Consider the following 27623-nt stretch of genomic DNA (forward strand, 5'->3'; position numbering starts at 1 on the left):
GCTGCGGCCGCTCCGCCCATGCGTCGCTGATTCCCCGCCTGTGTGGGCGAATTAACGAGTGGGCGGAGTCGTGACGGAACCACTCCGTCATGAGCACAGCTCGCCCGTGACTCATGACGGCGTGGTTCTGTCACGAGCATGGCGGCGCCGCGCTCACCCCGCACCCCCCCAGCGCCACGGCAGAATTCGCGCCTCTGCCAAGGGGTTAAAGTATTTGATTGGGATCAGTGACCCCTGGGCAGGGGGGAGCTTTGCTTATGTGATCATACCCAGCCGCGGACGCTGCAGGTGAGAGCTCTGGGGCGGTGGGGCCAGGTGAGGGGGGATTTCGAGACCACGAGGGAAAATTAATTAATTATTTAATTTTCCCTCGTCGTCGTCTCTCGAAATCCTCCCTCACCGGACCCCACCGCCCCACCGCTCTTCCCTGCAGGTGCCGCTGCTGATTATACCACAAAACACAATGCCCCACTAGCTCGATCCATGATACAGGCCTGAACTGAAGTTGATGTTTTTCAGCATCGTGCCACATTAACTCCTATGTCTGTAACTTCATTGAGTTTCACAAAAAGGGTTTATTTGACGATTGCCTTCTCCACAGCTGACCTATCAATTTCCCCCTTATTTTCAACTTTTAGAAACCATTAAAGACCGAAATAGCTAGGTTTTCTGTCACAAAAAGTATCCGGCTGTTTCTTAGAACCAAATTACATCTTGTCAAACTGCAGTCAATAATATCTCATAGAGCTAAGTGGATGCAGTCATGATTTCAGGAAATACTGTAACCAGATTTAAAGCTCGCTTTAAAAATTAAAGTAATAAATATATTTGTTTGAATGTGAAAATTGAAAAGAACTTTGTACATATCCTCATTTAATAAAGTCGAGTCGAAAGAAACTCCTGGCATGAAAATGGGAACACATTAAAAAATACACATTTTAATTGTTTGAGGTAAGTTAGCACATGTAGAATCAAAAACATTTGAGATAAGACATGATATGTGATCGAAGTTAGATCATACAGAAACCACATAGCATTAATACTCCTTATTAAAATGCTGTTTACATTGACTGTCCCTCGTAATATCGCAGAGCCTCACAGGTCAAACAAATACCTATTAGTTTAAATGTGGAACGCGACCTGAGTGTTAGGTACCAAAAAACAATTAATCGCGAGCAACAAACTTTCATTCTGTACCTGCAAAGCCGACAGGACTTCAATTGAAACTTAGATTTTTTTTTTCTCCAGAATGTTCTAAGCTCCATTGGTTTAGTTATAAGCCTATGCCTCAAGATTGTATGCATAGTTAATGCTATTAAGGTGTTTCTAAGAAAGTACTGAGAGCAGACATTCATGTAAGCATATTTTTCCCCTCTTAACCTTTTCAACCCTCTGGTCCTCAAACATTTTTCATTTTTTATATTTGTGATCATGTATGAGGCAATCCAAGTTTTTATGAGGCAAACCAAGCTTGTGTGAACCACTAATTAGATGATAACAGCAAGAATTGGGAAACAATGGGGTATATCAACAAGCGGCAGCGATAATTATCGCTGGCCGCCCTTAGCGTGAGGAATTTTATCGCCGGCTATCGCAGACAATTATCGCAATGCCAGCGCTGTATTACCAACGCATAGCACAATGGGGATAATTATTCCTGTGATAGCTATTTTTTCCATGGAACATCGCTGGTTTTCCAGCGATGTTCCATGGAAAACGGCGATATCCTTGTTGATAGGGCTGGGTGTCTCAGCCCTATAATCCACCACCCCTTGACTAACATTGTTTAGTCAAAGGAAAAGCAGGCGTAAGGAAAGTAGCGGTAATGAAGGTTAGCGCTACTTTTCTTATCGCTATGCTTGTTAGCGTGCCCATTGATAATTGGAGAAATGTCGGTTAACGACATTTCTCCAGTTATTTTGGGACGGAACGCCCACTTTGCATCTCATTAGAGATGCAAAGGTGGGCGTTACGGGAAAGGGCGTTAAGGCAAGGATTCAGGCGCTAGCGTGACCTTGCTGATAAAGCGATAAAGTTATCGCCGTTTTTCGTCCGAAAATGGACGCAACAGTGGCGGTCTTGTTAATATGCCCCACTATTACTTGAGCATTCGTTTCAGAACACGTTACCTATCTGAGGGACTGAACTCCCTGCAACTCTTCCTAAAGAGATTTTAAAACTGCAGCCAATCAGATCTCTCTTGCCCTGTTCATTCCGAACTGTAATAGCTCGGCTTGAGAGCTAGCTTTTGGCTGTGAAGGTCAGAAAAGACCCACACATCGACTCCATCAAGTAAACGTTCTTTCTTTTTTAATGTATAAAAATGCCAATGTCTCATAGAAGAGACGAAATGTATTTAGCTTTCAGTTATTTGTGTAATGGTTGGTAAGAGAGGAAAGTTATATATTGTAAGAGGCCACAAACGAAACAACAGAGAGGATGTCTGAGAGTTTAGAAAATGTAAGTCAGCTTTGAGAATCACCATTCCGCCTACCATGACCATTAAATAGTTCTATAGTCCCACCACTTCAAGTTTTGTAGCATCCAACTATACGGGAAAAAATTATTTTTATCTCCCAAAAACCAACAATTTTGACCTTGTATTGTTAAACTTTCATTTACTCCTTCTCCTATATACTCCTAATTTAGAGAGCTTGTTTTTGTAGACCTAAAACTACTTCTGTTTGGTTTTGGAAAAGAGGGTCAGCTCTTTAATTGATTACTGAGGCCCAGTTTGAACCAGCCACGAAGAACAGTGAGTGAGAGCAGCCACCCGCAGGGGCATGTTTGAGGGGTCTGACGGACCTCCTTCCACTCTTTCAGCGGGCATACTCACTGTGCACCCCTTCCTTGTAGCCCACTGTAATAGTGCCTTCTGACAGCCTCTTTGCCTCTGCACCCACGTCAATTATATGGAATATCCACAGATGAAAAGTGTTTCCCTCGTTTGCACAGGGAAATGCCCCCATACAAATGAGAGTACATCACCGTAGGATGGCTATTCTGTAATACTAAAGTGCCACAAGGCATAGAGAGGGGATGCACATGCCTGTTGGGGCCTAAAGACACTTTATAATACAGCACTATTTTCACTCAAATATTAAAATGTGCATATCTCCTGTTCCACTAATTACATTTTTTTCGTTTTGTTCTCAAATACATTTTTTTCTTTTCCTCTATTTTTCAAAGCTGATGTGGGATTTTTTTTTTTTTAATGCGGATTAGCACACTGGCCAACATTTGCAGGAGGATGCACATTGCAAGCGACCATTTACATGTTACCATTACATTAACAGAAACCGAATTTACACCTGCTTTCGAAAAAAAAATCATTGTACTTTTTTTTTACAGCAGGACTTTCTCATAAAAAAATACCGGGGCATATTAACAAGGGCCGGCGATAAATATCGCAATGCGCGCTTATCAACAACGCGCATCGCCGAGGCGATAAAATTTCCAGAGATAGTGTGGATATCGCCGTTTTCCATGGTGGAAAACGGCGATATTCTAGATGATAGGGCCTGTGGTCTTAGCCACAGAATCCACCCTCCTTGTTAAGAATGCCTTAGTCAGGAATTTAACAGACGTTAAATTACTGCGTTAAGGCATACTTAACGCGATTTAAATAATCGCTACCCTTCCTTGTTAATATCACGAAGCTGCCTTCACGATATTTTCCCTGGTTGTTTTCACAGCCACGCCTACTTTGCATCTCATTAGCGATGCAAAGTTAGGCGTGCTGGAATCAGGCACTAAGTCAGCGAAACACGCGATAGCGTGTCTTTTCTGATAAGGCGATAAAATTATCACCGCTTTTCGGCCAAAAACGGCCACAAATGCGGAGATAATTTCACAGTGCCACCTTGTTAATATGCCGTACCTTTCTTTGAAAATCTTGCGATAGGTAGGTTTGCTTAAAAGTAAAAAAAAAAAAAAAAAGTAGAATTTTGTTAAGTGCAAAAAGCATGAATTACTCCCAGTTCCAATGGCAGAATATTATAACCATTCCCAATGCCACTTTTTACAGGTTGGGAACAGTGCTGGCATAGGTCCTATTAAGAAACTGCAAGAACGCCTCCAGTAGTCTACGAGAAAACGAAACTTAATTGATTGACATATATGACGTGAAGCAAAAAGCCAAATATCATTTTGCCCTACGTTGCTATGATAATGTCGTCATCGCCGGATTTACGACGTACTAGGCTAATAGCATGAATGTGAAGTAATTTTTTTGACTCAAGAAATTTGTCGAAATAAAGAAGCGGCTGTACCTTTTGAAATGAACAAGTTGTGACACCGAAACCAGCCAGCAGATGACACTGCAGCATTAAAACACAAATATGAAAACGCAAAGCCTGACCATCCACGGAAAAGTGGTTTCATGTAAATTCAACTGAATCTCAGGGTCTCTCTGTGGAACATGCAAAGTAGAACAGAAAGATCAAATGTTACGCGTAATCAAATGTTTAGTTATTTGGGGGTGATTTAGGTAAAAATACTTTATTTAATTTAATACTTAATAATTCAGATGCCTTATGAGCAGTGACAAAACGCTGGGAAACAATGTATTCCATCTGTTGGTCCATTATTAGTGTTTAGCCTGGTTACAAGTGGTCGGTAAATTGTGATGCGTTCCTGCAAACGCACTAATTCACGGATAGCGGTAAGTGATGCAAACTTTATTGCACCCAGTAATTACCGCACCCCTCATTACATTTCGGTAGGCCAAACCTGCTGGGATTTAACAGTGGAAAAAGGCCCTGTTTTTACTGAGACTTGCGGGTTTTGGCGCGGTAAGCACTGAAATGTGCATGATAAAATCCCCAAAATTGGAATTGGCGATGATTATCAGATCTTATAAATTCCGAACACCGCCGAGGTAGATTTTATCGAGTGGTAATCAATTATTGCTTCTGACACAAACCACTGTGATCATGCCCTTATTATCATTCTCACTATAGCAGTAGTAAAACAGAGCCCACGATGCTAAACATAGTGTCCCGAAACGATATAATGAATGATGGAAAATCATAAGCGCTGTTTTACTATTTAAAATATTCATGGCCCTGCTTGGGAAAGATGTTGAGTCTTTTTATAACATATAGTCATAAAGGATACAAACAAGTGTGGATCCATCTATGTATCCATTTATCTCTCATTTCTCACCCATACACCCACCTCTGCATCGATCCCACCCACCCGCAGTGGTCTTGTAAGTGGTTAGAAGATGAACAAGCAAGTAGACATGAACTCTTTGGCTAAGGTGTGTCAGATCAGGTCTTTGGGATATTAAACGATTCATCCCTGAAAATGATTCTAAGTAAGTGATTCAAGCTCTGGGGCTATCTAGGGTGGACTACGGGGACTCACTACTGGCAGGAATGACAAACCTGTGCATGACCCCTCCATAAGAAGATAGACTAGCCAAGGGCACAACAGGTTTAATCACATCACTCCAATCCTAAGGGCACTAAATGGACTTTAGTTTCTAATCAACAAGAAGTATCTACAAGCTAATTTCAATTTATTTATTAACTGTACAATTAATTAAAATCATTACAGTAAAAGCAGTTAAAAACGAGAAATGGTAAAAGAATAGACAAAGTAGAAGTAGTGGAGCTTCAGGTGGAATTCGGTTAATATGCCGCCACCCCCCGGCGGCCACTCGATCAGCCTGCTCCTGTAGTCATTATCATGTGACCTTGCTCAGATTTCTGGAGCCCCCTCAATGCACCGTAGGAAGGGTCTACTTTAGCAGTCTGTAAGTAATACACCTTGGCACTTCAGATAAAAAACGTAAAATGGCTCAGTCTCAATGGGATGGGTGAGGGGGTGCGAGAACTCAATGTTTGTTGGGGGCCAGGCTGCTTTCTCCCCCTGGCTTTGCCATGCTCGTCACCATATTTTGATTGTGTTCATTGGCAGCCTTTAGGGCAATCCTGATCTAATGCGTGAATTTCCCCAGTCTTGCTAGGGTCGTCGTGGTTGTTGTGGAAAAGCACAAGGCTGACACTTCACTGCATGACTTCGTTCCGTTGGTAATACATATCGGGCGTAGAAGTCGCCTACGTTAGTTTATGAGGACGGGGCAGCAGCATAGGAAGTACAACCAAGAGTCCCTCCTATAGGAACACAGTCTGCAATTTGTGGATTCCCCGCTGTGATCCCATGCAGGGTTGAAATCGGTGATTCCTAATGTGCATAGTCTCATGAAAAGGATTTTAGTTCGGGCTTGTGGTGTGAGGACCTCGCTTAGGTAGGGTTGTGCCTTACCTATGATGTAGGAGCTGTTCAGCGGGTCTAAGTGAGGGCTTGAGCGGATGGATTTGAGATCGAGGTCAAATGATGTTTCGCACATTTGTCTATTGATAGCTTTTTTCCAGGCGTTCAGTGGAATTTCCAGCAGCAGTAAACTCTCTTCCACAATCTTCAGTGTATTGAACGCTTTGACAAGACTGGTGTGCCATGCCGAACGTGGACCCTCGAAGATAGATCTCAAATGTTGTCTTAGAGAGTTTGCTGGGGCCCTTGAAATCCTTAAGTATATTTTTATGATCTCCCCTTGGCACATCAAGTCTGGCCTTACCAGGCCTAGCTCCAGTCTTAGCCTTGACTTCCTCGCTGACCTTGGTATGAGGAGAACTGATTTATATGCTTTGGCTAGGGCTGAGATGAGGAGGGCATCCTGCGACCCAGGGAAGGCCAGGTGGCCATAGCTAATGGCTGGCAGCAATTTCGCTTTTAAGGAAGTCAATATTGGTCTTACGAAGGGGCTGATCAGGTGTAGACTCAATTGCTTTAACAGGTATATAACCTTATTGGCCTTAGAAGACTGCTGTTTCATGTGAACGTTTGCCTTGGCCCGTTCAGTGAACCAAACCCCTAGGTAGGTATATGAAGCCACTGTGTTGATTTGCAGTTTTCCCATTAACCACTGTGCTTTCTTTTTCAGGTGGTAGCTCCCAAAAATGACGACCTTGGTTTTCCCCTGATTAACTGTCAGGTTGTTATCGTTGTTGAAATGATTCAGTGCGTTTAGGGCTCTCGTGTGGTCCATTATAGCTGTGTCATCGGCGCATTGTAGCACCGGGATCCTCACGCTTCCTAGTCTTGGTGCTACTAGGCTGGCTCCTTTCAGGGCATCCCCCAGATCAGCAGTGTGCAGGTTCAAAAGGATAGGGGCCAGCACGCAACCTTGCTTCAGACTGTTATTATTGTGGGGGACACTGTGACGACGCTTGGTTTGACCCGCACCCAGGTATCTTCGTATAGCGATCTAATTGCCTTCAGGAGGTTTGGTGGGATGCCCCAGTTTTCTAGTTTCCACCATAGCCTGCTTCATACGACTTTGTCGAAGGCTCTGCTGTAATCGATAAAGCAGCAGAAGAGTGGTGGGTTTTTCTTCATTGTTGCCTGTGTTGCTAGGTGCGCTAGCGCCAGTACATTGTCCATGGTCGATGACTGTGATCTGAAGCCGGTCTGATAGAAGGGAATTATACTTTTTTCCTCGGCCCAAGCCTCCAAGTCCTTTAATAGAAGGCGGGCATAGGCCTTGGCTTCGAGATCGAGCAAGGCGATGAGCCTGTAATTTGATGGCTTTAACCGGTCCCCTTTTTTGAAGATAGGGACTGTAATAAAAGAGCAGTTGTATAGGGGAGTAAGAATTGTTCCTCAAAGATCTGGGGCCTTTTTAAAGACCGGTGCGGGTACCCCATTGGGCCCGGGGACCCCATTATTCTTCATGTTCTTAAGGATCTTAGTGACCATTTTAAGGTTTATCTGGTCTGGCGGTGTGAAGTGCATCTCGGCCTGGTCTCTGTGACCCACTGAGGGGTAGCCAGGGCTAGAGTTCGTTTCACCAGTCTTTGTGCTAAATTGGTGAGGTTGATCATCCCCGGGGCTGGACTCCTCTGCGCTGCCTTTATTTGAAGGGGTGATTGAGTATAGGTGCTTCACGTGGGCCAGTCAGTCTTGCTCTGCTACTCCATTTTCTCTTTGGACTCCTCTGTTGCTCAGCTGATTTATGTGTCTCCAAAGTCCTGATGGATTCTTCTGTTTGAGCAGGGAGAAAACTTTGATCCATTCTCTCTCTATGTGGGCTTTTTTGTGTTCCCACCGTTTCTTCCTTAAAGCTGCCCGCAATGATGCAACCAAGGGTCCTTGCGTTTGTCTGCCCCCTCTTTTCTTTATTAAAAGGGCCTTGCACAGGAGCCGTTTGCTTTCGTGTATGTCTTTAGTTGGGGGAATGCTTCCAGCTGTCAGTTACACTTTGAACCTTGGGCATTGTGGCTTGGAATGACCCAACTTCGCTTGTAGCTCCTCTCCCAGTTCTTTGTTGGTGAGAGCAACGCTGCTAGGCTCCCTTCCTGTTTCTGATACAACCAGTTTTGGAGCTTCGTGCCTGTCTCATCTGACCATCTAATCCTTCTGAGGAGACTATGTTTTTCATCCCCTCTTGACTCTCCGATGACTTGGAGAGTGGTGGCTGTCAGTACTTCCAGCTGAAACACTGCTCTTAGTATCCTCTGGTTGCTTTCCGTCCTATCCTCGACTACAAAGTCTTCCAAATTTGCCGCCAATGCTTTGCTGACCATGATGTAATCGATCCTTGATGTCACGGAAGGTCGGTTGTGGATGCCCAGAGTTCGAGCGTGCTTCTTTCAGAGCATGAGTTGTGGTCAGCTTGTGATTATTGAGTAGATCGTGAAGGGGTGCGGCCCTGCCCGACCCCCAGGGTGGGGGTACGGCTTTGTCGAGGTCCTTCAGGTTAATGTCCCCAGCTCGAATAACCTGGTGAAATGTGTATTTAGTTAATAGGTCATCTAGTTTCCATGTCAGTGCATCCATCTGGTCTTTCATGATGGTCTGTGCTGGATTGATATAGCAGTTTATTATCAGGAGGCGCATTGGCTGTGAGTTGCGCTTCAGGCCTTCGATCTGTAGGGCTTGCAGCCCGTGTGAGTTCAGATTAATCCCTTTCGCTGCAAGGATGCTTGCATGTTTTATGTAAATTGATAGGCCGCCAGACGGGTAGACGAAAAGATTCCTTTTTATTGCTGGGATGTGGTGTTCGTAGTACCCTGCTAGTGGAGTGTTAGATAATGCCAAAGTCTCTTGAAAGCAGAGTATGTCTCCTGTTTCCAGGAACTGCTTCAGGTTTTAATTTTCTCCGATTTTGCTCCCTGCGATGTTCCATGAGATTATGGTTAATTGCTGCTTAGGGGGTGATCCTGCCAGGCCTGGTGTCGCGGCTGTTAGGGATTCTTCTGCGTGGTTCTTGAAGTTACGGTTTGGTCCGGGGCAGAGAAGGTTGCGCAGATGACCCTGTGTTTGTTTTGATATGAGATCCTGATGCCCATGAGGTCCTTGGATCCCGTCCATCTTCTTCCAAGGCCTCCTGAGCTGTTTGTCCCGTGCAGGACCGACCAGGGGCCCTTGCCTCCATCGTCTGGTGCTAAGATGTGTGGGTATTTTGTGTGCGACAGAGTCTGTACTTCAATGCCCCACTCGGCACACATTGTGTGGAATTGTTCAGGACGGCTTGTCATGTTTCCTTTTTCTTCAGGCCCACCACTGTTGAGTCACCATATGTGTCCCCCTTGATGCTCAAGAATCTCACCCATTCTAAATCCCCAGTGTGTAGCTGGTCTAGGGCGGGGAGGTGATTAAAGAGGTGGAGAATGTTGCACCAATTCAGGATGTCGTGCTGTCCCGTGCTGTAGAATCTGGGAGTGAGGACTACCTCATGGACAATAGTTGGTGTGCCCGTGGATATCCACAAGCTAGCCTGCACCACTTACTAGGCACTTCAATCTGGACTCCATAGTTACATCCCTCTAACTGACCATTGCACTCACTCCCGCTTCAAATCCCAGAGTTCGGAAATGCTAAGACACTAAAACACACCATGCAAATGCTCGTTAGGTTTGTAAATCAATCCATCACTCTTCACATAACACTAGTGTCTTATGATACTTAAAAATAACTTGGGTGTTCAATGCCTCCTTTCATGCATGCATGCCCATTCCTTTCATGTCTGAAAAGTCAAAAAGTTCTTTCATCATAAATGAAATATTCCAACTTTAATTTACACTATTTTTTGAAAGCTCATAGCATGCCTCAGTGTTTCCCTTTTTAGATATATTATGCATAGCTTGTCCTTGTAGAAACGTGCCCCTTTTTGACATGGTCACCCCCACCTTTTGCATGGTATATCATGCAATTTGACAGAAGTGCACTGGGTTCCTGCTATCCAGGTTCCCAGTGCCAGGTCTCTTTCACTAAATTGTACAATTGTTCCCCCAATTGGCAATACTTCTAACACCCCCTGCAAGTCCATAGTAAGTGGTACCCCAGGTACCTAGGGCAGAGAAGCTGAAGAGGGTCCCCAAGGGCTGCAGCATGTACTGTGACCTCTCAGCACCAACATGCAAACTGTCATTGCAGGCTGTGTGTCTTGGAGCAGACAAAAGTGAAAACCCAACATGGCACATATCCCTGTGTGCCATGCCTGTAGACACTGCATGCAGTACAGTAAGCCACCCCTACAACAGGCCTTACAGACTATAAAGGCAGGGTGCACTATACTACATGTATGAACACATCTGCATGAACAGATATGCCTCTGTGATGTCTTAGTCAATTTTTAGAGATCACAAGTGAACAGGGAAGTCATATAAAGTGAGTGTGCTGGACATTGGTACAAACGAGTTCCCTAGCTACATGATGGCTTCACTGAATTCTATGGTGTTTGGTATCAAAAACATTTATTAGTAAACCTGCACTGATTCCAGTGGTGGATTTATAAATACATGCACCCAGAGGGAACTTTAGAGGTGCCCCCTGAAAACCTACCAGTCTCTGGTGTGCTGACTGACTGGTGTTGACCACAGACAGGTTTCTGGCCCCCTGCAGGTGAGAGTCCATGCTCTCTGTGGGCAGAAACAATGCCTATTGTCAGCTCATCCAAGCATGGCGGCTAAGTAATCAGCATATCAAGGAAGGAGGCTTCAAAGGCCACTGCTGCCTTTGATATGTGATCACACCTTCCCCAGACAGGGGAAATGCCAGCCCCCTGCCCTGGGCCCATTTGGCACCAGGACAGGCAGTGAAATATATATGCAGGGAGGCGTGGTGCACTACCATGCTAATCACATTTCTAATGTGAGCTGTCTGATATGCCCCCCTTTAGGAAAATTCCACCATCTTCATGATGGCAGAATTAGGATTATACCCACTTCCCACAGGAAAGGTAAGTAGCCCACTGGCTACCATACTTTACTCCCCTTAACACCCCTAAATCTAGTATTGAGGGGAGCCCCTGGCACCTGGAAAGCAGAATCTGATGACTTAAGAAGAAGAAGGAAACGAAAGAGCCGCAAAGAGCAAGAACTGAGGAGCAGCAACAGACTTGGCGCAAACCCTTGCGGCCTGCCAGCTGTCCCCGACAATTGTGCCAAAAACCACCCGTCCTGCTGCTGCTTTGCCTCCAAAAGCCTGGGAGGACTGCCAGCACTTCAAAGAGCAACCAGTATCTCCTGTGAAATAGCAGAGCTACTTCCTACACCCTGCAGGCAGCCAAGAAGAACCTTGAGGACTCAGGAACGCGAAAACTCAACACAGAAAGCACCACCGCACACATGCCCCCAGCCCGAGTCGAAGTGGGACAATGGTGCCAACAAAGTCCCGAGACCCACCAGAGTCAAATCCCACCTTGGGTTTGCCCAGAAGGGACTTCCAGGCGCCACCTGCAGCATCCTCGTGCAGGCCCCTTCAACTGTCAATGTCTCCTGCAGCACGGACTCGACACCTAAAGACACCGCTGTACCTGAGCCCTACAGCCCGAGGAGAAGCTACGTGCCCGAGCATCTCAAGGACCAAGCCCCCCTGTGTTTTCATCAGGACTGGCCCACAGTCCCAGCTTGCAGCCCCTTTTTCCCAGGACTGCCTCCTAATAAACCTAAAGGGGCACCCGACGCTGAAAAGCACCTCTGCACCCGGACGCACCAGAGCCTACCGAGGTGACCTGTTGGTGCTACCATGGACCTTGCTTCTTACTTACCTTAACTCCAGAAGTTTTGTCCTGTTAGTCACTGCTAAGTACCCGTATGCAGTATAAGTGTTTTCCTATAGGATAACATTAAAGCATCAGTGACAATACAAGTGTATTTACCTGTTTGCTTCTAAACTGCTATTTTAAAAGTACTTACCCAATAACGAAGTTCTTGGTGTCAAAAATCATATAAAGATATGTGGTATTTTTCTATAATGGTGTGCATCTTCTTACTGAGTGTGTGTGTATCATTTATTGACTGTGTGTATGCAACAAATGTCTCACACTCCTCTGTGATATACCTAAGCCTGTTCGATCAAACTACCGTAAAAAGAGCACCTTGGGACTGTTAAAGTAAGCCCCTGTCCACCCATAAGGGTACCTGGACTCTCTGCACACAAAAAATACTTCTTTTTGGTATATTATATAAAGAGCCAAATTCCTACACCACTCATGTGATGTGTAATTATTTTTTGGGGAGTTAGGGGGTGAAGATATTATGGGGCATATTTACAAAGAAAGTAGCAAAGCGTGTCGTTAAGCCTGGAAGGCTAACAACACGTTCTGTTACTTTAAAAAAAGCAGGGCTGCACCATATTTACAAGAATATGGTGCAGCTCTGTGTTTACCCCTGCACTCACTAAATTTTGCTGCCTAGCGCCAACGCAGGCACCCTTGCACCATAGTGCAAAGGTGCCTACGTTGTGGGGAGTGATTGTTTATGTGCACGAAAGTGTTCCTTCCTGCACATAAACAGTCTTTAAATGGTGCTTTACAACTTCTATGTGTGCTGCTTCATGCAGCACACATAGAAGTTGCAAAAACGTAATTTCTTTTAAATTATTGTTTATGTGTCCTTGTGTAATGTAACCGGTGCTCATGTAAAGCCCTCCAATACCTTCGGGTCTAGTTTGTGCTTTATAAATCTGCAACAGCAAAAAAACAATCAATGGTGTTTTGCTGTTTCTATATGTGCTGCACAGTGGTCCCTGGTCTTAATTTTGTCACTACCCCATATTTACGCCACTGTTCTAAATAAGAGGCAGCGTCCAAATCAATGGGTGTTGTGGTGGAACGCCCACCGCAACACCCATTCCCACCCCTTTCACGCTTAGTATAGTGTGAAAGGGTGCCTTATTTACAAGGCAGGGTTAAGCCACGTGCCTTGTAAATAAGGTGAAGACCCTATCGCCACCACAACGTCATGGAAAGTGACATTGTGGTGGTGATAGGGGCTCGTAAAAATGCTCCTATGTTCTTTTAATGTATGTTTTATTGACTTAATGGTGGACTGGTGGTGGAGGAAGGGATAGCACCAACCAAATGACAATACGCCCATCTTTGCCACCAACAGTGTACTGCCGAGGGCCATCATCTCAGGACAGATGGTGGTATTTGTCACACAATTTTTCCATGGCCTGCTGCGGTTGAAGAATGATGGTGGCCCGCAAACTGAGGTGGTACTTGCTTCCTATCTCCTACTTACTGAACATTCCCATAGATCTGAGGAGAGAAAAACACTTCTCGGCCTAGTTTCTTGCCCACTGCAAGCACGAACCAGATTCCTTCTCAGGCTCCAATTATCAGTTTGGTGATAAATACAACCCCTACACAAAAAGGAGTGTGCACAGGGATTGGAATTTCAAATTGTGCCACGATAATTACGCACTTGCTTCATTTCAACATATTTCAGCAGATCAAAGTTGTAAAAATGTATTGAGGGAAAGGTGTGTGATAAAAAGGCAGACATGTTAATTTGGTGTGACAAAGAGTGAATCTAAATATTATGCCGGATGTTACCCTTTCCCCCCCCTAATTTTTGGATAGGAGGTATTTACCTAATCCAGACAATCTATAACCCCGGGGTAGCGGTATATAATTATTGTCATAAATACCAAAATAGGTGAATAGGAAATTATGTAATTTTCTCATAAAATGTTGTGGGCCTTCATGACGCAAGTTAAAATGTCTTGGAAGATGCTGGCAGGAGACTGGTTTGAGCTGGCTTGTCTCTTGACAAGATATATTCTATATTGTCGGCAAAAAATATACACAGTTGCACAACGTGAAGTTGAGAAATTTTGCAAATTTTCTCTAATGTGAAACTCTGGAGTTTCACTAGCATTATTAAAACTATTTATAGACCTATTCCACGCCCTATTCCAATATATTTGTAGTGAGAGCATTAGTAAAGAAGCACCACTGACTGTCAATGAACCTGGAACTTGTCCAAAGCAAAACGGAATTTACACTGGCATAATTAACATAATTTCTTTAATTTCGCAGTGCACTTGATATTCAAAATTCCCCAAATTATGCCATTATTTGCAAGCCCCTTGCACTGCCCGGACGTAATTTTTTCCCATATTAAAAGTGACGCACTGGTGGCGAAAGGGGCGTGTAAATAAGCCCCTATTTATTCGTGAAATGCATCCTCCGGTCAAAAATTGATGCGAAGATGCATTTCACATTTTGTGTAATTATTTTGCATAATTTTGCTGAAAATCTGTAATTATGCGAAAGCATAGTATCCAAATTTCACACACCCTACCTGGGATGCTTCTCCAAGTGTAGAAACACACAGTTGAGGATATTTTTTTATTTTTATTAATTTAATGTGATTTTATATTTAGCGCGAACATTAGCCGAAGGTGTCAAAGCGCTTTACAAAAGAACCAGTTGCGTTACATAAGGACTTTGGATTACATGAGTTACATAAGAGATACAAACAGAAAAAAATTACAAATGTACAAGGATGGTTAGAGTCGGGGTGAGTGTGGGAATCGCAGGTCTCCAATGTCTTCTGTGATCGATAACAGGAACGCTTATTACTTGAAAATGTGTTAGTGATAGCAGTAATCAGAGTCTGGAATGGAAACAACCTTTTATTAAGTAGGAGGGGTGTGACACATTTTTAAACCACATTTGAAATGCAGATGAGTCATTTTTAATCTTGAAAATGTAGCAGCCTATATTTGTGGAATACAAATTTCCATTTCACATATTTCATCCACAGAAGCAAATATAATGGGATGTCTTTGGACGGTAGCTATTTACCACCAAATTTGTAAGCTTTCTGATTTGAAAAAAATCCATGTTTTTTGTCAGAAGAAAAGATTATAACCCAGGAAATTGTCAAAGTATCAAATTAAATCTTCTGAACTTTTGTGCTTTTCTGTGACCAATCCAATTTAGGAATATCAAGTAAATCACACATTCGCTACTCTTCAAGCGCGCAGTGCTTTCACACACTCAGTAAGACGCAAATGTCCACTTTGATTTTTTTAAAGGGTTTCTTAATTTCCATGCATCATACTTCTAGGTGCTCTTGCTGTGCCTTCTGCTCTTCATAAGGGATCCATATTCACTGAATGCGGCAGGTGCTATTAAACATTATTGTGGGTGCTGATGTGAGCTTGCTTCTCCTCTAGAACTCTACGCCTCGCAGGAGGAGTTTGTCAAGGACCTGAAGAACATGTGGTTCGGCCTGTACTCCAGGGGGAAGGGGGAGATGGACTCCAGCGGCTTTGAGCATGTCTTCGTTGGTAAGTTCGGCAATAAAATAATGTCAACTTGGGTTAATGCCGCATCGCTAATAACCTTTTACACTTACACAAATGCACACATGCTATGTCATGATAATAAAGACAGTAAATCTGTCTGAAGGTCCTTGGGGTTCAGCGTTGTTTTACCCTATCAGTGATCCTAAATATGATCAGACAATTCTACAGTGATCCGCAGGGCCAGCTTTAGCGCTGGTGGCGCCCTGTGCAACAATCATTTGGGCGCACCCACACCCCATGACCGCCTCCTCGGATTCTCTTACACCACCGGGCAAAAGTGCCCCTCATATCTCCAATCATAAGTTATTGCTAAACACAGTGCCCCCTCTTCTCCCATGTCAGCACCCCCTCCACAGGTCAGCGCCCTGTGCGGCCGCACCAGTCGCACAGCCCTAAAGCTGGCCCTGGTGATCAGGGCCGGAAGGACAACATCAATACTTAGCTTTACAACCTTCCCAAACCTAACGTTTTATGGTGATAGTCTTAATTTTTTTTTTTTTTTAAATGAAGGAGGTCAGGACAAAGCATTGGAAAATATATAAAAAACTTCACATGTACCAGAATACCGAAATACAAAAAGTGTAAAGAAAAGGCCACCCCTTACTCACCCCGCTAGCTGTAAAAGAGGAGAGAGCTGGTTTGGTTGAGTATAGCCTCTCCATCCTTCATTCCACGCATCAAGGCTATCCGTGCATACATGTTCGGGGAACTGGTGTCCACTAGAAGCAGTGGGCGCAAGTGACGTTGTTTGCCTGGCGGTATCCTTCATCACATAAGGTTCTGCACTGACAGAGATGTGCTAAAGACCTTAAACAGGCCCTTTTCAGTCAATGGTTAGTAAGCCTATGGCAGCCGGGCTCATGTCAAGTCATGGATGGCTCTCGGAAGACCTGCTGAGAACCGATGTGGCTCATGTAGTTTTGGCCTGGCAGCCCGAGAGCTGCTGGAGTGGCCTGGAAGAGGCCCTCACCAGTCGGGACTAACTGCTATATCTGGAGGTCCCCTCGACCTGGTAGATGCACTAGCTTCTCTGCTGAACACCAGATGGACACCATGTGTTTTCTTTACAACACTCAGCATTGTTATATCACTGCCCGGCAATAAATCCTCAAAATGGGAGTTTTTGCAGAAATGCAAAAAAAATATGTCCCTGAAGTGCAAGTAGTTTTTTCTCTGTCTCTCAGGAACATTTTTACATTTTTCTTCCTGGGACTGTCGAGCCTCCATTGGCAGTCCCCGAAAGAAAGAAAAAAGCAGTGTTGGTAGCCCCACCGCACTTAGGGTCGGGCTACCACCACTGTGGCCTGGGAGCCTCACAGTGGCATGCCTTAAGATCAAGGGTTTCCGACTTCCATAGGCAGCTAATGCTCGTCCCTTGGAAACCCTGCGGTTCCCTCACCTCTGCGTGAGTTCTGGGAACTGCTTGCTTGATACCGCCAGTCCAACACCAATTTATTCGGTGCTCCCGTCCCCCAACTAAATGAGGCCATAAGTTGGCAATTTCTGCCTTCAACTCTGGTCTCTCTTGGAAGGCCCTGCCTCTTTGCCCTGTAAGCTTAGAACCAAGGGTCAAGCAGACATTTGGAGCCCTTACCTAATTGGCTAGTACTAAGGAATACTGAAGAACTACAGCGAACCAGTGCGATCAATAGGCCGGAGATGGAAAACGAATCTGTAGAATGGCCACAGCAAGAGCCCTGGCGCATTAGGTAAATTCCACAGAAAGTCTATATATTAAATATCATGCTGCTTGTATAGGATTCATTGAATCCTGGATGAAGAGCATGTCTATAGATTAGAAAGAAGCGAGTTCACCTTAGCCACGTAGATATCCACTACACCCATTGAACTAAATGGTCATGGAGCAGGTCCTGTTACTTAAGTCAACTTTACAGCCACCGCTTGAACAGTAAACTTTGAGGGGACTGAATGTTTGCTGGAGAGGGTAACCCTACACTGAAAGATCTGTGCACAGGTTTCCCCGAATTGGGCCCTCGGCGAGTGGTTGCCATCATTTGGAATGGCGACAAAAGGCACATTACTAAGAGTCTTTTGGACATTTAAAGTTGCTTACATGTGCTACCTATAAAACATAAGGAGCCTGGCTAGCTAATATGCATTTCCTTTCTCTCATTTAGGTGAAGTAAAAAAAGGTATAGTGAGTGGATTTCACAACTGGATCCGGTTCTATCTGCTGGAGAAGCAAGGAATGGTGGATTATTACAGCCACGTCTACGATGGGCCGGTGAGTTCAGAGGTTATATGCAGATAAGGGGCGGTAACAGAGGGGTGGAATTAGAGGGCATCAGTGACTTGTTTATGCCAAAGTGTAAGAGAGAGGAATCATTTGATGGTATTGCTGGGCACACTGAGACTACATAGGTGAAGATATAACTAGGAACAAAGCAAGACTCGCTGAGGTTCTTCTCAGAATCTGCTAGCGGGGAAGAGCGACAGTATCTTTCCTCTATGGTGAATACAACACCTGACCATAAATATCAAAAATTCCACTCCAAGTTATTTTGTAACAAAGCACAAAATCATTTTTTATCTGCAAACCTTTGCAAAAGTTATGCAGACTGACGCAAATTTAGCAAAATGTGATTGCCGGTATTTCATATGAAAATACCTCACATTCAAACATCATGAGATACACCGAAAGGAGACTGGTTCAAGTAGAACATTTCTGTCAGCTCTAATTTTACTGTTGCTGTAAGACATTTTCTCCCTAAATCAGCCTCCCATGTCTTTTGAAATTCATTATTTTTCAAATAACTTAATTCTTAAACAGCATTTCCTTTGTCCAATTGCTTTTTGATCATGAAGTTGCTACGGCTTCTGTTTTCTTCCACATTTCGGAAACCAAGTTTAGGGAAGAGGAGTTGGCCTAACACATGGGTACTCACAAACTTTCTCTCGGGGCCAAATTTACAGTGTGGTTTGTAGCTGAGGGCCGCACCGGTGGGGGCGGGGGCAGTGGGGAGGGGGCGGGGCTAGAGCAAAAAAAAGAACTACGACCATGATTTTAAACACAGGCCCCTTCAGCGGACGCCTTCGTCCACTGAGTCACCAGACCCGGCATTCACACATCTCTATCTATCTATCTATCTATCTATCTATCTATCTATCTATCTATCTATCTATCTATCTATCTATCTATCTATCTATCTATCTATCTATCTATCTATCTATCTATCTATCTATCTATCTATCTATCTATCTATCTATCTATCTATCTATCTATCTATCTATCTATCTATCTATCTCGCTCTGTCTCCCTTCCTCTCTCTCTCTCCCTCTCTCTATTACTCTCCCTCTCTCTCTCTGTCTCCTTCCCTCTCTCTATCTCTCTCTCTCCCTCTGTTTCCCTCCCTTTCTCTCTGTCTCCCTCCCTTTCTCTCTGTCTCCCTCCCTCTCTCTTTGTCTCCCTCCCTCTCTGTCTCCCTCCCTCTATGTCTCCCTCCCTCTCTGTCTCCCTCCCTCTCTCTGTCTGTCTCCCTCTGTCTCACTCACTCTGTGTCTACCTCTCTCTCTGTCTCCCTAGTGTCTGTCTCTGTCTGTCTCCCTCCCTCTGTCTGCCTACCTCTGTTTCCCTCTTTCTCTCTCTCTCTCCCTCCCTCTCTCTATCTCTCTCTCTCTCCCTCTGTCTCACTCACTGTGTGTGTCTCCCTTTCTCTCTGTCTCCCTTTCTCTCTGTCTCCCTCCCTCTGTCTCCCTCCCTCTCTGTCTCCCTCCCTCTCTGTCTCCCTCCCTCTCTCTCTGTCTCCCTCCCTCTCTGTCTCCCTCCCTTCCTCTATCTCCGTCTCCCTCTGTCTCCCTCCCTCTGTCTCCGTCTCTCTCTCTCTCCCTCCCTCCCTCCGTCTGTCTCCCTCTGTCTGTCTGTCTCCCTCCGTCTGTCTGTCTTCCTCCGTCTGTATCCCTCTGTCTCCCTCCCTCTCTCTGTCTCCCTCACTCTCTCTGTCTCCCTCTCTCTCTCTGTCTCCCTCTCTCTCCCTCCCTCTCTCTCCGTCTCCCTCCCTCTCTCTATCACTCTCTCTCCCTCTGTCTCACTCACTCTGTTTGTCTCCCTTTCTCTGTCTCCCTCCCTCTCTCTGTCTCCCTCCCTCTCTGTCTCCCTCTGTCTCACTCATTCTGTTTGTCTCTCTCTCTCTCCCTCCCTCTCTCTGTCTCCCTCCCTCTCCGTATCTCCTTCCCTCTCTCTCTCTCTGCGTCTCCCTCCCTCTCTCTCTCTCTCTCTGTCTCAATCACTGTTTGTCTCCCTTTCTCTCTGTCTCCGTCCCTCTCTCTGTCTCCCTCTCTCTCTCTCTCTCTCTAACCTCTCTGTCTCCCTTTCTCTCTCTGTATCCATCTGTCTCACTCAGTCTGTTTGTCTCCTCTCTCTCTGTCTCCCTCCCTCTCCCTCTGTTCTCCCTCTGTCTCCCTCCCTCCCTCTCTCTCTGTCTCCCTCCCTCTCTCTCTCTCCGTCTCCCTCTGTCTCCGTCTCCCTCTGTCTCCCTCCCTCTGTCTCCCTCCCTCTGTCTCCCTTCCTCTATCTCCGTCTCCCTCTGTCTCCCTCCCTCTGTCTCCGTCTCTCTCTGTCTCCCTCCCTCTCTCTCTCTCTCTCTCTCCCTCCGTCTGTCTCCCTCCGTCTGTCTGTCTCCCTCCGTCTGTATCCCTCTGTCTCCCTCCCTCTCTCTCCCTCTCTCTCTGTCTCCCTCCCTCTCTCTCTGTCTCCCTCCTGCTCTGTCTCCCTCCCTCCCTCTCTCTCCATCTCCCTCTGTCTCCGTCTCCCTCTGTCTCCCTCCCTCTGTCTCCCTCCCTCTGTCTCCGTCTCCCTCTGTCTCCCTCCCTCTGTCTCCGTCTCCTCTGTCTCCCTCCCTCTGTCTCCCTCCCTCTGTCTCCCTCCCTCTCTCTCTCTCTGTCTCCCTCCCGCTCTCGCTCTCTCGGCCTCCCTCCCTCCGTCTATCTCCGTCTGTCTCCCTCCGTCTGTTTGTCTCCCTCCGTCTGTATCCCTCTCTCTCCCTCCCTCTCTCTGTCTCCCTCTCTCTCTCTCTCCGTCTCCCTCCCTCTCTCTCTCTATCTCTCTCACTCACTCTGTTTGTCTCCCTTTCTCTCTGTCTCCCTCCCTCTCTCTCTCCGTCTCCCTCCCTCTCCCTCTCCATCTCCCTCCCTCTCCATCTCCCTCCCTCTCTCTATCACTCTCTCTCCCTCTGTCTCACTCACTCTGTTTGTCTCCCTTTCTCTATCTCTCTTCCTCTCTCTGTCTCCCTCCCTCTCTGTCTCCCTCTGTCTCACTCATTCTGTTTGTCTCCCTCTCTCTCCCTCCCTCTCTCTGTCTCCCTCCCTCTCCTTCTCTCCTTCCCTCTCTCTCTCTCCATCTCCCTCCCTCTCTCTCTCTCTCTCTCTCTCTCTGTCTCAATCACTGTTTGTCTCCCTTTCTCTCTGTCTCCGTCCCTCTCTCTGTCTCCCTCCCTCTCTCTCTCTCTGTCTAACCTCTCTGTCTCCCTCTCTCTCTCTGTCTCCCTCCCTCTCCCTCTGTTCTCCCTCGGTCTCCCTCCCTCCCTCTCCCTCTGTCTCCCTGTCTCTCACTCTCTCTCTCTCTGTCTCTCCCTCCCCCTCTGTCTCTCTCCCTCTGTCTCCTTCTCCCTCTGTCTCCCTCCCTCTGTCTCCCTCCCTCTGTCTCCCTCCCTCTCTCTCTCTCTGTCTCCCTCCCGCTCTCGCTCTCTCGGCCTCCCTCCCTCCGTCTATCTCCGTCTGTCTCCCTCCGTCTGTTTGTCTCCCTCCGTCTGTATCCCTCTCTCTCCCTCCCTCTCTCTGTCTCCCTCTCTCTCTCTGTCTCCCTCTCTCTCCCTCCCTCTCTCTCCGTCTCCCTCCCTCTCTCTATCTCTCTCTCTCTCACTCACTCTGTTTGTCTCCCTTTCTCTCTGTCTCCCTCCCTCTCTCTCTCCGTCTCCCTCCCTCTCTCTATCACTCTCTCTCCCTCTGTCTCACTCACTCTGTTTGTCTCCCTTTCTCTATCTCTCTTCCTCTCTCTGTCTTCCTCCCTCTCTGTCTCCCTCTGTCTCACTCATTCTGTTTGTCTCCCTCTCTCTCCCTCCCTCTCTCTGTCTCCCTCCCTCTCCTTCTCTCCTTCTCTCTCTCTCTCTCCGTCTCCCTCCCTCTCTCTCTCTCTCTCCCTCTCTCTCTCTGTCTCAATCACTGTTTGTCTCCCTTTCTCTCTGTCTCCGTCCCTCTCTCTGTCTCCCTCCCTCTCTCTCTCTCTGTCTAACCTCTCTGTCTCTCTCTCTCTCTCAGTCTCCCTCCCTCTCCCTCTGTTCTCCCTCGGTCTCCCTCCCTCTCCCTCTGTCTCCCTGTCTCTCACTCTCTCTCTCTCTGTCTCTCCCTCCCTCTCTGTCTCCCTCTCTGTCTTCCCCCTCTCTCTCTCTCTCCCTCCCTCTGTCTTCCTCCCTTTCTCACACTCTGTCTTCCTCCCGCTGTCACCTCACCCGCTGCCCTGCTGTCCTCGTCACCCTCTGTCACCTCACCCCGTGCTGAGACAGCTTCCCGGGAACACATACAGCCGCCGCACCCAAGTACTTCACAGGTCTTGTAAAGACCATTCACTTTTTAATGAGGCTTTGTTGTATTTCACCTCTTCTTAGCGCCCCTGCATCTCCACTCAATCAGAGGTGAAATACAATAAAGCCTCATTAACAAGTGAATGGTCTTTAAAAGAATCGCCTGGCCCCCATAGCTCCGTGCTGCTGCAACCGGCGATATCAAAAAACACAGGTATGATGTCTGCAAGATCCGCGGGCCGCCAAGGAAGGCTTGCCGGGCCGCTGGCGGCCCGCGGGCCGTACTATGAGTACCCGTGGCCTAACAGCTAGGGCGTTCGACCTCGGACCTGGGGGAACTGGGTTCGAGTCTCGGTAATGACGCTGAACATCCTGTGATTCTGGGCAAATCACTTAATTTCCCCGTGCCTAACAAAGAGTGAATGTGTGTCCTAGTGTAACGTAACTGATGCTATGTAAAGTGCTCTGATACCTGATTGGATTCGGGTCAAGTTTGCGCTATGTAAAACTGTGGGGAAAAGAAAAAAAAAAAAAGAAGTCAGTTCTCCATTTTTCTAAAAAAAAAAGACCCCTTCCAATGAGGGACTGATTTACCATTATCCTTAGGGGAAGAGAAAAAGAAGCGAAACCATGAAATTCATAGTCCGCACCTATAGATCTCAGACTTTATCCTCAAGGATGTTAGCGAATTCTTTTTTTAAGACTGTAGAAGTGCTTCTATCCAGGATGAGTTGACTGAAAACTGTAGATTACCCACTTCAGGAATCGTGACAACAGAGATAATCCAGGCCTCGTGCCTCTCTAGAAGATACAGTCCATGAAACTAGGTTGGGCAGACCACTCGGAGCTTTGGTGGGCATGTGACCTTTGATCGCAGCAAGCCCCCTCATTTACTCCCATGAGGCCTGGATAATCTCCATTGCCATGATTCCTGAGGCGGATAATCTCCAGTTTTCAATTAGCTCACCCTGTGTAGAAGAGTTGGGTTACTATCTCTTGATCTTGCATGGAATGCGTGCGGATGCATCAGTCCTGCTCAGTATAGGTTAGAAGTACAAGGGTCTAAGAGGTTCTGATGAAATCTGCTCATCTTGTGTGTGAAGCAGATAAAACATGTGGACATGGAATAGGCACACTGGCTCATTAAATGCCTCTTTGTGTCACCATATAACAGGACCCCTCTTATGAAAGAATTAAGCTAGGATTCCCTGAGGATATTTTTAACATTCTCTGTCCTAAATCCCATTGCGAACATAGAAAATATCAAAGTGCTCCCTCCCACTGCGAGCTTGAGCTCACCTGGTGGTGAGTGCCTCACCAGGTGAAGACCTAATGATGAAGCATGCCACATGATTAGCATGTGAGTGAGGGATCTATAAGAACACATCTACTGTGTCTGGTGAGCAGTGGGGGGCAGGGCATAGTGACTACTTGTTTTGGGAGACACCCTCCACTTTTGGTTTATGTATATCTGTTTGGGGAAACTGAGAGCCTTTCCCACATAACTGTCCCCCCCCCCTCATTGGTTTTGGTACTTAACATTGATTCATTTCAACAGGTTGCATATATATGCACAAAACCTTCACATTATTGAGTTTCTAATTTTTTAATGTGTATATATAACATTTTCAGGGTAAAGGTACAACATAAAGTCAGAATAGATGCAAGAGATAATCAAGGACAAAAGTCAAAGTTGAACACTGGAATTATGCAGCAATGGAGAACTAAATTAGGCAGCAAGGTTGACTAACGTGTGGCAATGAAAGGCAAATTACATGGTATAATGGGGCACCTTCAGTGCCAGGATTATTGCCTTCTTTGTTATTTTAACACACGTAAATACTGCCTGAGCTAATGTTCCACCTCATTAAAATCAGCACTTGGTTGCAGTAAGCAGCAAAAGGGAAAGTGGCCAGTTAACCTTTACAAAGGGTCTGCCACTTTACGGCACCAATCGTGGACTTATCAGTAACTTCAGATCCATTGATCTAGCCACTATTTATTGAAATCTGCAAATTATGCGGCAGATGGCGGATTATGTGGCTGGTGGTAACTTCATAATTAGGTGGAAAATTCTGCTGCTGCAGAATGCATAATTCCAGTGACCCTGGTTATATTCGATAAGATTAGAAAGAGTTGGCTTTCTAGGAACGGGAGTTAGAACCAGGCTTGTCATGATGAGATGGAAAATGAGAAGATGGTATAAAATAAATGTAAAAATATGGTAATCCCAGTGAGGAGGGAGTGAGCCGTCTAAGACTGTCAACAAGGTTCCTGAATTCAAGCATGGTATGTGATGTATAGACATTTGTATTTTGTGATTGTTAAACTTATTTAGTAGCAGATGTTCATTGAGGCGGGTTTTTGAAATGTGAGACCTATTGATCTTGTCTTATCGTGATAGGTTTATTTTCCAGATGATTTTAGTAGCAAATCCTGAGTGGAAGCAGGATAATGCAGAGGGCTTGTTGCAATTTGCTTTACAGGTGGATCCTGTTTGTGCTTCTTAGATGTCTCAATATTCCTGAAATTTTAAATTAAGATGTGTTGTGTTGCAGAGACTTAGAGTATACATGTTTATGTGAACAGGCTTACAAAGGCAGCCATTTTAACTTGATTAGTATTGGCATTGTAACCAAATGTCCGCGCATCCGTAATCGCTCTAGCAACAGCATTCCGGTTCCTGTGGTTAGTCAGTCCCAATATCGGTAATGCCACAGAGTAGAGGTGTCTCCCCTTGACACCAAGGGAATAAAGAGTGCTTAGACATAATCCGCAGGTGTATTGCCACAACCAATATATTTGGGAGTCCCCAAAACAGAACGTTTGGAGCATCAGAGTGTAGGTCATAAATACCTCTATTGCACTGACCAGCGGCGGCCCATGGAGGTAAGAGCGGTGGGGCCAGGTAGGGTGGGATTTCGACAGACAACGATCAGGCAATATTCATTATTTATTACATTTTCCTTCATGGTCGTCTGTCGAATCACCCCCCACCTGGCTCCACCTCCCCACCGCTCTTACCTGCACGGTCTGCGGCTGTTACTCACCTGTGCCCCAAAGAGATACTTGGATTAAATTAGTAATATCCAGCGCCTGACCTATCATTACAGATCGTTTTAGAATACTTAGGTAATGCCAGAGGTCAAGGGCATCAACTTAACCCACTGCTTCAAGACAGACCCTCATCAAAACCTCTGGCCACAAACATGCACATGCATCGTGTTATGGTTTGGAGTTGCCATTTCAACATTGCCATCCTGTGGTACATGGAAGAAACAAGATTTCCTGTTGAGCTATTGCGGGTTTGAAACTGCACAGTGTCAGTGCTCCGCGGATATCTGGAAGTCTTTGAAGTAAATGTTTCAGTGTTTACTCCAGTGGCAGCTCAGCCATATGAGCATTGGGGCTCAGCCATCCTTGTTTTCTGACCCTTTTCAGAATACTGATTGTGAATAATATCTAGACTTTCCAGATTTCAGTTTAGCCCGACAAAGCATGAAGTCAACCCCAAACCAACATTTGACTTTATAGTTGATACCTGAATTCACTGGCATTTAAAGTATTTGACCCATTCCAAGAAGGCCCTCAACACATGCTCACTGTGACATGGCCATTGGGGTAAGAGAGGGGACCGAGTGTTTGAAGCAGGAAGAGGTCCTGGGGAGGAAGGTATAAAATACGACTGGCATGCCTCTGTCGTGTCATCAACATCCCCCAAATTGCACAGCCCCTATGCTTAACCCCTCACCCTCTCCCTGTAGCTCAGTAAAGTCCACAATGTCACAAAAGGGATTCCTCAGCTTATCAGCAATCTACTATGCCCCCTGACACTCTACCTAAGGTGTCTATGTCATCTTGGTGGAGTGGTGGGACATCAAATGCAGCATCCGGGCCAGAAGTGTCGTGAGGCAGCAGAGTTTAATATGAAGTAGCTTCCGGCAAATACCCCACTGTCTTTAACTCCAAGGCACTCTACCCACCATCTAATTTTCTCCAAGCATCTGCCCCACCATCTCCTATCTCCTATCTCTCTTTTTGAATCATCCCGCATCATCTCCTTCCTCCAACGCTTTGCACCACCACACCATCGCCCATTATCAACATCCTTCATATGCTTCTATCAATGGAAGCCCAGCAGGCCAACATTTTGTGATGGGGTGCAAACATGTGATCCCAGCAGCTTCCAACCCCCATGAAGCCCACACTGAGCATAAGACCACAGGGAGCGTGAGAGTAGCACTTGAAAAAATACATAATGAACCATGAGGGTAGCTAGTGGTCGCGAACAGCACCTATAGACTTGGTACCCTGGGCGCTTGAACACCGTTGGAGACAGAGCATAGATGGCTGCTGGTGACCTGGGTTTAGATTCAGCATTATTCTAAAGGCAATTTGTGTTGATGCCCATTTTTAGGTCTCGCCTGACCCAGCGCATGCGCTGGTCTGGCAAAACTTATTGAGAGGGCTCCAAAAAGTGCTACCAGGCCAGCCTAGAGCTACAGTGCATGTGCGCGGGCGCGCGTGCCGCGCTTTTCCGCGATTACTTTCACTTTCACGGCCGCTTTAATGTTTGATCGCGATGGCGATCACTTTCGCGGCCGCACGGCCGCTTGGCATAGCCAATAGGTCTCGCTTTTGGGACCTTATCGCTTTTGGGACCTTATAAGTATTTAGTTATGCAACTGTTGCATGGCTAACTACTTATAAGGTCCCAAAGGCGAGACCTATTGGCTATGCCAATGCTTGTTAATGTTGATATAAAAACAAAAACATGTTCGAAACATAAATGGGTGGGTGGAAGTAGTCTTCTGGAGTTTGCTTTTAGCTTCGTTTGGTACTATGGTTGTGCGCTCGGTTCTTTTTCAAGACCCTTCAGCTCAGCTGCTTTGTGATGTAACAAAAGCTTCAGGTTAGCGTTACTGTTCCGTTTGGCAGAGTGTGGAGAGAATAGGCAAATATTTGAAACAAAGGCGTTTTTTATTAGGGTAGATTTTTTGTGGCATAGCTCGAAATCTAAATTGTAATGGAAGAGTTTCTAATGTCAAGATCATCATGAAATGCCATTTCCCTTTTTATAACATATATCAGTCTGTGATGTCATTTAGATTGTGCTTTTTATGGACCAATGCCTGGTCATTGTTCAAAATCGAATTGTTAGAGATTTTCTAGGGCTGACGAAGTCCCACCCCATGCCTCAGTGGTATGACACACCTCATTGCCACCACATCAGTGACATGTTGCAGCATCACCCAAAGAGATATGCCCAGGTGCATTAGTCCTAAACTCTGAAGTACCCAGGTTTAACCATCAAACATCCTACCACCTCACTCTCTCACATGTGGTCACAGGGTAAGTTGGGGGTCAGGCATCTCATTGACCCCACCGCACCCCATCCCGTGAGAGGCGGAGGCCAAAAAGCAAGAAGTTGAAAGCCGGAACCTGTGCATTTCTGTACACATCCTAGCTTTC

At 45.9% G+C, this 27623-nt stretch overlaps 1 protein-coding gene across 6 annotated transcripts in view; it reads left to right on the forward strand.

The window, feature by feature from the left end:
- The window catches only part of ENDOU (endonuclease, poly(U) specific), a 245130-nt gene that overhangs the window by 180837 nt on the left and 36670 nt on the right, over window positions 1-27623 (forward strand). For all 6 annotated transcript variants that reach the window (XM_085654781.1, XM_085654782.1, XM_085654783.1 and 3 more), the window contains 2 exons: window positions 15484-15597; window positions 17754-17860. In XM_085654781.1, the coding sequence (XP_085510907.1) occupies window positions 15484-15597; window positions 17754-17860 (221 nt within the window). The remainder of the gene's footprint in view (window positions 1-15483; window positions 15598-17753; window positions 17861-27623) is intronic.

This window comes from Triturus cristatus, chromosome 4_1, assembly GCF_964204655.1.
Source record: "Triturus cristatus chromosome 4_1, aTriCri1.1, whole genome shotgun sequence".
NCBI lineage: Eukaryota > Metazoa > Chordata > Amphibia > Caudata > Salamandridae > Triturus > Triturus cristatus.